The sequence below is a fragment of the Carassius auratus genome, chromosome 1, assembly GCF_003368295.1.
Source record: "Carassius auratus strain Wakin chromosome 1, ASM336829v1, whole genome shotgun sequence".
Classification (NCBI taxonomy): Eukaryota; Metazoa; Chordata; class Actinopteri; order Cypriniformes; family Cyprinidae; genus Carassius; species Carassius auratus.
In genome coordinates, this window is record NC_039243.1 from 31,054,024 (window position 1) to 31,066,842 (window position 12,819).

Here is a 12,819-nt window from a genome sequence, read left to right on the forward strand (position 1 = left end):
ATTAACAAGTCTAATGAGCCACCAACTTCAAAATAACAGACCTCATTTGCTGTTCTGCCAGTTCAAAAAAGACATAAAACAGGTCAAGAAAAGCTAAGTGCGGAGGAAATGGGTAAAGTGCTAATCATTGCAATTCTGTTTCTCTGCCAAAAGAAACATCAAGTCCAAGCAGGCTATCAGTTTGCGTACTCATTCACACTTAGCACATCATTAACAGCAAGAGCGCCACCTACAGGACACCATTAGTAACAGTGGCATGTAGATGCACTAACTGCACTGTACACTGTACAGTACGGTTGATATAGATCAGGGTTCCTCAAATCTTGCCCTGGAGGACCAATGCACTGCAGAGTTTATTTCCAACCCTGATCAAACACACAAACCAGTGATTTTCTAATGATCCTGAAGACACTGATTTGTATTTTCCGGTGTGTTTGATTATGGTTAGAGCTAAAGTCTTCAGGAAAGTGGATCTCGTGGGTGATATTTGAGGATCCCTGCTATAGTAGATTATGTTTGGCATCAATGTACCCTACTTGTATATTTAATTAGGGTGCTACCTTTGGAGTCTGAGCCCTTCTGTGGTGTGGCGACTCGTAAGAAGATCTGTTGTCTCCAGGAGTGTCTCCGGTTACGTGATGGACTGTCATCCCCAATGACACGCACCACTCCAGGACTGGACAGGGGCGCCACGTCACTACACATACACATACAAATACATAAGCATAGGTGTCCATTCATACAGATATATACACACACTGACAGACAGTAGTCACAGACTTGTGTCAGAGTAGAGCCAAATTAAATTAGAAAGTTGATAAAACTAGACCAAAAAAAAAAATCCTAGACAGATTCATTACTAGTGGCATTTTGAGTTTTTTTTAATTATTATTATTAAAATATGATATTGTGTTCATAATATGAAATAACCCTGTAATAATGGTGTTTTTCAGAAATGATTTGTATATAATAATTTAATATTTTCCATAATTTTATACATTAAAATTGATATGCACAATAAAGTATATTAATGATTTAATATTTGTATATGTATTTTTTTATTTACCCCTGGTACTATCCGACACTCACTTAATTTATAAAAACACTAATACAGCACTGTTAAATATTATCTTTAGGAAATCCCAAAATGTATTATTATATTTTGTACATTATAATGTTGTGATTTATTTATGTTAAATCTGACATTGTGTTTTATTCACAAAGATTAGGCTATCCATTTTTTATGGTTTCAAAATTAGCATAACATCTTAGCTAACAAATGAAGCTAACAGTCTAAGCTTTTCTTCTGAAAAATATAATAAAATACGCATTTATAAAAACACAGCTGCGGAACAACTAAATTATTAGATTTTCTGAGCACATACTGATTCATTACAAGAAAATGTACTATTTTCTTATCTAATGAGTCCTTAACCACATCAGCCTCTGTGGCAGGTGCATAAAAACAACAGAGATGGAAGACAGGAAAATGGAAAGATGGATTGGAAGAAAGTAAAGAAGAAACAGAGTACCTCTTCTTCTGAGAGTCACTGCTATCATCGCTCTCCACTACAGGGGCCAGAAATTTGAGGAAATTTGGAACAGAGGAGGAGGAGTGTAATCTCGCTCTAAAGCCACTCAGCCCTGATGGACTGAGAGATAGAGCATGAGAAAGAAAGAGAGAGAGAGAGGCCACAGAGTACAGGAGTGAGACAGAGAGTGACTGTAAGGAATAGCCTCATTAGACTGAAACCAGCACAAAAGCGAAATCTATGTTCTTCTTGTTGGAGCAGAACTGGGAACATTGAGGTGAATTCACCAAACAGCTGGGCAAATTTAATGTGTGGTATTTCATGTTTTAAATTTTCTATGATAAATGAATCTAATAATTTAAATAAAATATAAAATCTAAACAGTAGATAAAAAGCTTAAACGTAAACAAAAATGACAACTGTTTGAAAAATAGTTTGTTTTGGTAATCTTTAACCAAAATCTGAACATTTGCTTCTGCTTTAGAAAGGCACTCATTCTGTCAGTTTGACTGCTTGGGCAGAATATCCTTAACCACGCCCCTCTAACCTTTAGGTTGTTATGAGTGACAGAGAGGCGGAGCTCTAAAATAAAACCCGCCCACTATTTAATATTCAAGTATGTCACTATTCTGAAGCAATGTTGTTGTGCAAACCTAATCTTAAAACAAAGGCAAACATAAACTGATCAATCATAAGAAGTAAACTAAAACAACTTGGAGGCTATTTTAAAATTATGTTCACTTTCATTTAAACTGTGGGCAAACCCAGATCCATGCAAATGAACCCCATTCCAAAAGCTGCCAGAATTGACACAATTAATGCCCACAGAAAACTGACAGTATTTTCTTGAAGGGGATGTTTTCTATTGATCATGGCATCAGTACTGATATAAAAGAGAGGTCTTACTAGACCACATCACGGTCATCTAATGCATACTCAACAACCAAACACTCAGAATCAGCCTGCAAGTCCAATTTGTTTTCAGAGGAACTTCCGAGGAAATAAAAACAGAAAACAAAATAATTTTATAGGGGTGAAAAAGCTCTGTTCTACACATACAAACACCTCACCTCCGCTTGAGGGGCTGGGAAGAATGATCAAGAGCAATAGTATGAGGCCTCAAAGGCCGCTGACACACAGAAGAGGAAGAGGCCAGAGGGGAGGAAGGACTGATGAAAACACAGAAAGGATGGGAAAAAATTAAGTAGGGTGCAAAGGGATACAAAAGCAAAGATGCACAGAATAAAAAAGGTGAAGCACACAGCAAACTGTATTCGCACTGCAGACTAAAAAATGTGATGATGTAAGAACTGGAAACAGTATTAAAGTGTGTGACTGACAGGAGTCTGTTGCTGACATCGGAGTACATGCATTTACAAATGCAAATATTCAACTTTTATTTGCAACACTACAAAACACAGTTGCATTTTGAATGAACAACTGGTGATTTGAATTAGGATAAACACAAACTATGCACAGTGATCAAAAGAAGCAGCTAGCACACACACACACACACACACAGTCTCACTTGCTCTGATGTGGGGAATCTGTGCTGACGGAGTAGTGTCGGACCAGTTTGGGCTTGGTGGCGGCAGTGTGTTGTAGTAGGGGAAGGCTCGCCTCAGAGGTCGACAGCATGGGAGAGTGACTAATTGTGCTTGCGCGTCTCCTAAAACCCTGAGGCGGGCTCTCAGGACCCTCCTGACCTCCCACTGAGCCTTCTAGACGCTTCAGATCCCCTGTGGAACTGTGGGAGCGGAGTGGACTGGAGGGAAGGAAAGAGCAGAGGGGCTCCTCCAATGTTTCCTTAAAACCAAATAAAAAAAGAACGTCAACAATCTTGCTGAAACAGAAGCTATTTTGAAAGCATTAAATATAACTTACTATAAGTGTGAATAACACATCTTATATGACAGATAGCTGTAGCTCTATAACCACTTCATGAAATACAAAGCTGTGAAACAGTTCAACTAATGAAAATTTCTAATTATTGTGATTATTAGCACTAATAAAATGTATTCTTGTTTTGCACACACTGATGCATTTAGTCATATTGCTGTTGACACTATAATTATATAAAAGCATTAAGCTGGTTAGTTATGGGCTAATTATGCACAAAACATAAAATAAGCAGAATAAGTGACCAACAGTTGATTTTATCTACATTAACACTACTGTTTAAAAGTTTGGGATCAGTAATATATTTTTTTAAAGAAATTAATAATTTTATTCATCAAGGATGCATTAAATTGATAAGTCCATTTGAAGTCCAATTCAGCCTGAATGATTTCTGAAAGATCACATGAAATAACGGCTGCTTTTCATCACAGAAATTCATTTTAAGATATACTGAATTATCAAATGGTTGTTTTGCTTTATTCTTTAACCAATCAAAGGGATACTCCACCCCAAAATGAAAATGTTGTCAGTAATCACTTACCCCCATGTCGTTCCAAACCCGTAAAAGCTTTGTTCATCTTCGGAAACACAATTTAAGATATTTTGGATGAAAACCTGGAGGCTTTTAACTGTCCCATACACTGCCCAGTAAATTACACCGCCAATGTCCACAGAAGTATGAAAGACATCATCAGAATACTCCATCTGCCTTCAGTGGTTCAACCGCAACATTATGAAGAGACGAAAATACTTTTTGTACACAAAGAAAACTAAAATAACAACTTTATTTAACATGTCCTCTCGTCTGTTTCTCTCCACATCACCATAGCACCATTTTGGAGATTATGAGCTGAACACAAGGTTGCGCTGTTTTCTTTCAAATCAAAACGTAAATATATGTAAAAAACTTATTCTTGTGGCACCGCTGATACAAAAGTGCGTACACTTCCTGCATTCAGTGCAGATTCTCCAGACTGGTGCTATGGTGATGAAACAGAGAGAAAAAGAGGACAGGAATTGTTGAATTAAGTCATTATTTTTTATTTCTTTGTGTACAAAAAGTATTGTCTTCGCGTCATAATGCTGCGGTTGAACCACTGAAGGCAGATGGAATATTCTGATGATGTCTCTCATACTTTTCTGGATATTGGCGGTGTAATTTACTTGGCTTTCAACAAACAAACCTTTCACGGGTTCTGAACGACATGGGGGAAAAAGTGATTAATGACAACATTTTCATTTTGGGATGGAGTATCCCTGGCCTTATGTGGCCTTGGTAAGCGTTTAGAAAAGTGGACCCCCCATCAAAATCATTGCAAATTTATTGTATATGACATTATGACAGAAAACATATTGAAGATGCTGGTGTTCTGCAGACCTGGTTTGTGCTGTTCAGTGTGGTGGAGCTGGAGGAGTTGCTCTCTCCATCACTGTTCTCCCTCTGGGATTTGGACTTACTGCTGCCCTATTATACAAAAACATCCATTTTTCCATAAATTACATAACAGTATTAGAGTTTAGCTCATTTGTTCAGTTGGACCTACTGAAGCTGCAGCAGAATACTTTCCTACAAATCATACTGTATGTCCAATACTCTACTCAAAGCCTGCGTTTCTTTAATGTTAGAAGCATGTCAAAATTGTAGATATGGCCAAAATGCATAAAATGTTTGCATACCTTCCAGATCCCCTCCAGTGATTCTGTGAACGATCTTTTTGCTCTAGTCTTGAACTCCTCCAGACGCACACGACTCGAACTGATACTGCTTTCAACATTCACAGCAACCTCCTGCGAAGTCGAACACATACATGCATTCAGTATTGTACACGGACAAAATAAAGGAGTCCATAAGAGGTGTTAAATAGAGGTGTACCTTTTTTGTTTGTCCGTTGTGTGTGTGAGTGTGTGTCTTTTGTCTCTCCTCGTACAGTTGTCTTAGACATGCCACAAACAACTCGTTCCCTTCCTGATCCGACTTAGGCCTGGCTTTCTGTTCAAACACACTAGCAAAAATTTTATTTCTGCACATTTCCACAAGGTGGCACCATCGATGTAACAGAACACACTCACTGTCAGTGAGGAATGAGACCAGCAGAGAGCAGAAGGAATTTATTCAGTAAACTTCTTACACTATTTTTCAAACACACACACACTATTACGTATTTAAAAGTTATGTGGGGGTATATTTAAATTATATTAAATTATATTAAAATCAATATTGTAAACTAAAAGCAACTTTCTATTTGTTGCACCCCTTGATGCTGAAACTAAATATAAACCTGTGTCTGAAAGTCAAGATTATAGATAAGCAATACTCTGAGTATATCTATCCGTTCATGGGGTTGTTCAGTCATTCAGGTTTGATTGAGGTTTCACAATGCTGCACTAGTTGACAAACTGGTTTAATCTATACCAGTCACACCCTCTGAAGAAAAAAACACCCAAATTCTTTGAATGCCGCTCTTTAATCCTAAGAACAGGGGAGCTAAAGCAAATTTGTGTAGTGTGTTATAGCGGTTTTAAGATTGGGATAACTGAACTCACCGTGGTGCTTTCAAACACAGCTGCCTGCTCCTGATTGTCCAGACCTGCCAAATGCTTCTGCAGTTCCAGCTTAGCTTTGGATGGATGAAGACCTGCACATAAACACCCAATCATGCCATGCACAGTCAAACAAACACAGGTCCATTGAACCCAAAGAGAGATACTCTGACATTCCTCTCACTGCTCTTTCCATAAAATGAAAGTATATAGTAACTAGGGGGATGAGAAGTGCCAAAAAACTAGACTCTTTGTTACTCAGGACCTCTGACAGGTGTGAAACATTAAAGAGCCACACAGATGGGAAATCAAAAATGACCTGTATTACAGTGTATGATGTAGCTGTCCATCAGTGTAAACAATGTGCAAAGTAATTAAACCAAAAAGTACACGATTTATAAAGTTATTGGCTTCTAAAGTAAGGAGTCGACTCTGAATCACTGAAACGAGTCGTTATAGGTTTCAAATCTTTTGCCCATCTCTATGTACGTCACTAGGAACACTTTGCATAATAATCTCCGCCTACCGTCTTGAGAGAAACAGAACTCTGACCTGCCCCCCCCCCCCACACACAGACACACAGACAGACGCTCTGGTTGGTGTGATAGCATCATGTCGAGGAGACAGTGTGTTTTTAATTGTAAAGGCAAGTTTGTTTTATTTTCACTGCCAAATAATGAAGATCAGAAGAACCAATAGCTAAAATTCATTTTTAACACCATACAAGAGCAGTACAACAAATCCCTTCTGTTGGTTGTGTTCACAACATTTCACTGATGACTGCTTTTCTAATCTCTGTGAGTTCAAGGCGGGATTTTCAAAGCGTTTGGCCATAAAAGAGGGTTCATTACCAACTTTATTTAGAACAACGAGCATCTCCGAATCACAACGCGAAGTTTGATTATGAAGTTATGTGTCTGTTTTCTCCCGAGCGTCTTATCAGTATGTGTGCTGTCTGCAGCCTTTCTGCGCTGATCTTCATTTACAAACACGTCATTAAAATGAAGTGTAACTCCGTGAATACTCAACGAAGAGACATGAGAGAGATATCTATAGAAAGCTTGACATGTCTTCTTTAAAACTAAACAAGTGCTGCTAACAGATATTCTGTGATAAAGTAATCCATATGAAAACAACGCGATGTCTGTTTTTCATGTCTCCCTTGTTATATCTAATGTGACCACGCCCCAGCGCTACGTGCTATTCAGATTCAAACTGAAGCGCTCGGCTTGAATACACCCACACAGAAGAAAAAGCAGCGAGACTGTTCAAGTTTTTTATTTTACTGTTTGCTTCGCGGTGAGAGGAATAAGACATAATTCACCCCAAACAGATGCTAACGCATAGTTTACCGTGGAGGTATGTGCGGAACAACCAATCAAAACTGACTATGTCAGTTGACCAATCAGAACACAGTATGCTACCGAAAGGTGGGGTTTAAGGAAACTGAATCTTTTGAACAGCTTCGCGCGAACCATTTGGGGATCTCTGAGAATTGAGGTAATTTTAAAATGATATTTTGACAAAATGACAATGTTTTTTAACCTTGGATGGATTTAAACCTAATGTACAGGACTTATAAACAGTGATAGGAAGCTTAGAATTTTCATCTTACTGGCTCTTTAAGTAACGGACTGAAACAGGGATAAAGCATGATAGACATGAGTGATATGACAAACGGTAGACATCTCACCCTCTATTCTGTCACACAGTTTGTGCAGCTGCTGCAGGGGACAGCTGTCACACTGCTGACTCTGGGTCCTACTGTTCTGCTGGAGGGTGGCCACCGAGAACGCCTGCTTCAAAGTCAACATGATTTCATCCACCTGAACACGAAAGAGTGACACTGACACAGAGCTCTAACACTAAGTATTTTCAATCCTCACTTGACTGAACAAGAACATCACAACATTTCTGTCCGCTCTACAGCAAAATATTCTGAATATGTTCTTCAGACTGAAACAATGCATTCAGCCCTCCATCTATTTAACCATGGTTCTCACCAGAGCTTCGCTAGCACACTGGAAAACATAGCAAACAAACTGGCAACTTCCACATTCCACCGATTCCCTGCATATGAAGCCAAAGTGGTCCACGTGACGGATACCCTAAAGAAAGAAAAAGAAAAATTAATTGGGGACACAACTAAACTACTGTTCAAAAGATGCAGTCAATATGGCCTTTTAATATCTTTGAAACAATTTCTTTAGCTCACTCAGTTTGCATTTATTTGGGCAAACTGCAATACAAATTAATTGCGAAATATTATTACCATTTAAAATAATTGTTTTCTATTTGAATATATTTTAACTCCAGTTTTTAAAAAGCATTCTAATTTGCTGCTCAAGCAACATTTCTGATTATGAAAACTGTTGTGCTGTTCTTATGGAAACGATATATATTTTTTGGATTCTATAATTAATAAATGTTCAAAAGAACAGCACTTATTTGAAATAGATGTCTAAATGTCTTGAGTGTCACTTCTGGTCAGTTTAATACATCCTTGATTAATAAAAACATTAATTTCTTCATTCATATGCATTGAAAAAATATGTTTTTTATATAACAGAAACATTTAATAGTGTGAAGCACCCACTTACAGGCTGTAAAACCTGACTTGGCAAATATATGTGTAAATACTACATTCAAGCATGTGAATAAAAATACTTTGAAAACAGGTCTGGACAAGTGCGAAGACAAAGGGCTGATTTCTTTTCAGCTTTTGTTTAAGCCATTTTAATTATGTTTTGAACTCAGTTAGCCCGAGTTCCTGCTCAATCATGTCTGATCGGTGATCAGATCTCTATTTGAAAAAACGTCATTATGTTGACGTGAGTCAATTAATTGCAGCTCAGCATCAACAAGACAGAACAGACCTGAGAACAGAAGGAAATCTCTCTGAAGCTCTTCTCTATGGCCACCTTCTTAGTGTCAGGACTCACAAGAAAGATCTGAGAGCAGCCAATCTGCAACAGACAGAAGTACATTCATAAATGAATATGGATGTGTGTAGGTACAAAGGATGGAAGGTGAAATTATCTTTGTGTAGAGTAAACATTTGCATTAATGTGGTTAATGCTAGCTCTTCCTGGGATGCTGACTAAGTGATGTCCGAGCCGAGGCTGCTTTACAGAGTTAATATCATGTCTGTAATTCAAATCAGTGTTTGTGTTTTCACTAGATGACCATGCACATATTTGCTCCATGAGACTAGACATCTGTGTAACCACTAGATTTGACCCTCAGTAGTACTACAGATGATAGTTTTAGATACACAGAGCAATCATTCATTCAGGTCATTGATTTGAGAGCAATGTGTTGTCTTGTTTAAGGGTATAAATACAGGGTGATCAGAAACATGATGAGAAGCAAAGCCACTTATTACATACATAAAATAATTAGACACAAAATATTGATTTGAGCTAAAATATTTTATTAGCTCATTAAGAAGAAAACAGTGCCTAGCAAGCAGCTTTGGGCCTAGATGAACAAGACAAGTGTTTAAGGGATACTGTACAGTCATATCACTTATTATTGAGGCAAATGGTAAGAGAGACAGACTTGTAACCCAAAGGTCACAGGTTCGAGTCACGGTACCAATTTGTGATAATGACTGACTGTACATCAAATTATCTTTCATATATTCTAAACAAAACAATAATAATTTTGGTACCTTTTTAAAAAAAATCCCATTAACTGCATCAAAATCATTGCCTAGTCATTAAATGACAGATGTATATTCAGAAACATATCTGACAGATCCAGTGAGCAATTCTTGCTGAATTTATGAACTATCATTTCAAGAACCATTGAAATAGTTTGATCATGACGAATGTTTGCTTTCTGCATACTGCCAGTGAAAGTGTGTTGTCTTTGTGACTGGGTCCTACATAATAATTCATTTCCATTCAAACTACAAACTCACAACTCAGCTAAAATCATTTCTTTTACAGCACAGCCACCGAAAAGAGTGCAGGAAACACAGCTCTGATTTATGGGCACAAGTTATCCTGTCACTGTGAACAAGATCACAGACTATTCACATCTTTAGAGAACATGAACAAACCATGTGTGAGCATTTCTTTCCCCATGGTGATTACACAATAGCAAACACACACGCAACACAAAGGTGTGACTTCCTTATCAAGAAAAGACCAAATAAATAAAACTGGAACATAGTGGCCAATAGAGTGACCATGTAAATTCATAAAAGTAGGGCTGCTGTCGCAGGCAATTTAGTGTTTATTCAAAAATTGTTAACTGTGAAGCTCATCATTATTGCCAGGTCATTTCCTGCTGAGGAGCTGACAGCTTCCTGTCAGTCTGAGAAACAGGAAGTGCTGATCAGATTTGGCCAACACAATGTGTAGCTTGCCGATTGTATCTTTAAACAATAAATTACACAGCACAATCCGCATTTTAAGCTTTTGGTTCAGACTATAACAATATGAAAGTGTGCAACCTCTAACATGTTCATGTGCACCAATCAAACTACAACAAATCCTTAGTTAATTATTCTAACTTAACTAATTAGAAACATAATGAAGCTTGTATTGATGTGTTGGGTATTGTTGCAGTGCCTAATTAAAATACCATCTACAGTAAATCCCTATTGTGACATCTATCTGAGTGTAATGGCTCATAAAAACAATAATGATATGCACGGTTACTGCACCATTTCTCATGTATGATTTGTGTACAAATTCTAGTTGGGCTGTAATTGATTTGTTTGAAAAGAGACAGTGATGGTTTTAGCACAGACTTGTTTAATGACAATCACCGTGTCCTTCAAGCAACAACATTGACCATCTCACACTCCACTCGGGTGGAGGAACATGGAATTCAAAGTCGGAGCGACAGAGAATGAGAGAGAGCAAGGGTGAAATGAGTGTAAGACCATAAAGAACATTTGATTGGTGCCTCGTAGTGCTATGACCATAAAAGAGCCACATACAGATAGATAAACGCCTGCTCAAATGTCTATACATGAACATGCATGCACACAGGCATAATGCTGTCAACATGCACTTTATATCTCTACGGAAAACTATTAAGACGAGCTCTTTTGAAAACCTTCAGGAGATGTCTAAAGAGGTTTCTGGGCTAAACAAAGATGTAAGAGCTGTAGTGACCTCAGTGAGGAACTCACAATAACAGTACAAGCGATAACAAACATTAAGACACCAGTTTGCTTATTTGCTTTTATCTAAACTAAAGTATGGATACAATCTAATGAGAAAAAGAATCATCATATAATGATGCATGATTATACCAGCACAGTCCTGCCTCTGGATCAGGTGTTTATAATGGCACATGTGCGAGGGGGAGTGTGTGCGTCACTCACCATGAACAGCATGGTTCTGTTCTCCTGGAGGCTAGTAGCTTGGACCCCAGTGGCTCCGTCTGCGGCCCGTCGCTGGAGCTCCGGTGAGAGGCCGTTCTCATCCAATGCCTGCAGAAACGGAAAAGTCTGATCTCTTTTCAAAAACAGAGTTCGCTTTCCTCCTCCATCTGCTCCCTCGTTTGTTCCATTCACCACCTGAAAGTCAAGCATAATTATCTGTTAAAGACAAAATATGATTAAAAAATATATATTTTAAAATAATAATAATAGTATTTCAAGATAAAGAGGATGATGGTGGAAAAATTGGATATGAAATATTTTCATATGAAATATTTTTATTTAAATATAAGAAAATGTACACAATTGACATTAAAAGTATAGATTATGTTATTTAATGTAACAATATAATAAATAAAAAAATAATAGAAAAATGGTTAGACTAGACAGATTAAGTTCAGAGTGTGGAAGAGATGTTTTATTATTTAATTATTGGAGTAATCATTAACTTGAATGTTTTTCTGCAGTTTGCAAACATAAAATGTATTTGATCAAATGAATTTAATAGATTGAAAGCTCTAATATTAAAATATATTTTTTTTTACTGCATATGAATTCTCCTGTTCATTAATTCATTGTGTATTTATTTTTTGCTGTACCGTTTTGTCCTTTACTGCATATTCTTTTATATCGTCTTGTACTTTATTGTATATTCTTTTGTCTTTGTAACTTATTGTCTGTTTCACCTCTACCCCGTCTTTCTCGAAGTTAGATAACAAAAGAAGAATCTCATTGTACCTAATACATGACAATAAAGATCTTGAAACTTAACATAACAAAGAAGAACATTTGAATAAGCTTATACTAGGGATGCACCGAAATAAAAATTATTGGCTGAAACTGAAAATCGAAAAAGAATAAACCAAGGCCGAAAACTGAAACACCGAAATAAATTATGCCAATTATGAGTACCATTGCATTTATTGCTATGATGTGTACTAACTTTACTAAAACCAAGGCATTGCAATTGCATAAATTAATACTGAAGTTTCAAAGAATAAATCAATTACAATTTATGCAAATATTTATTAAGCACATTTCAACAATGCACAGTATAAAATAAATTTTTTACTAAAATCTGACCCCACTCATGTGTGTATTAAATAATAATGTACAGGCCTACTGGCCTGCAGAAAGGTTTTAAAATGAAATGTTCTCTCATAAAAACAAACTGCATTTAGGTCAAGTGCATTTGAAATTTTTCTCTGTAGGACTACTACAGGAAAGTGCATTACTTCTCCAGTAGGCAAGAGGGTTATCAGTTCTGGGGCTGGGGACTTCAGACAGATAACCATCTAGCTGTTGAGCGGTTGTGCTCATATATAGTAGCTTAAGAACAGAATAGCATACGTATTATTATTATTTGAGGCACTTTTTTGCAGGATTTCACTGAACATATCAGAAAACAAGGGTGCATGCCCCTCCAAGTAATGGTCTTTATAGCGC

The 12,819-nt window shown here is 37.2% G+C and overlaps 2 protein-coding genes across 5 annotated transcripts in view; one reads left to right on the plus strand and one right to left on the minus strand.

Annotated features, from left to right (window-relative positions):
• LOC113107329 (mediator of DNA damage checkpoint protein 1-like) overlaps positions 1 to 12,819 on the plus strand; it is a 198,893-nt gene that overhangs the window by 68,575 nt on the left and 117,499 nt on the right. The gene's annotated exons all lie outside the window — the stretch shown is intronic.
• LOC113107336 (TBC1 domain family member 1-like) overlaps positions 1 to 12,819 on the minus strand; it is a 47,914-nt gene that overhangs the window by 18,360 nt on the left and 16,735 nt on the right. For 3 of the 4 annotated variants that reach the window (XM_026269766.1, XM_026269775.1, XM_026269784.1), the window contains 10 exons: positions 11,317 to 11,511; positions 8,849 to 8,938; positions 7,976 to 8,080; positions 7,666 to 7,798; positions 5,976 to 6,067; positions 5,305 to 5,421; positions 5,109 to 5,219; positions 4,810 to 4,896; positions 3,061 to 3,338; positions 561 to 697 (listed from right to left, as the gene is read on the minus strand). In XM_026269766.1, coding sequence (XP_026125551.1) covers positions 561 to 697; positions 3,061 to 3,338; positions 4,810 to 4,896; positions 5,109 to 5,219; positions 5,305 to 5,421; positions 5,976 to 6,067; positions 7,666 to 7,798; positions 7,976 to 8,080; positions 8,849 to 8,938; positions 11,317 to 11,511 — 1,345 coding nt within the window. Of the gene's footprint in view, positions 1 to 560; positions 698 to 1,532; positions 1,653 to 2,602; positions 2,702 to 3,060; positions 3,339 to 4,809; positions 4,897 to 5,108; positions 5,220 to 5,304; positions 5,422 to 5,975; positions 6,068 to 7,665; positions 7,799 to 7,975; positions 8,081 to 8,848; positions 8,939 to 11,316; positions 11,512 to 12,819 lie in introns of all 4 variants that reach the window. The other variant, XM_026269801.1, reaches the window with a different exon arrangement.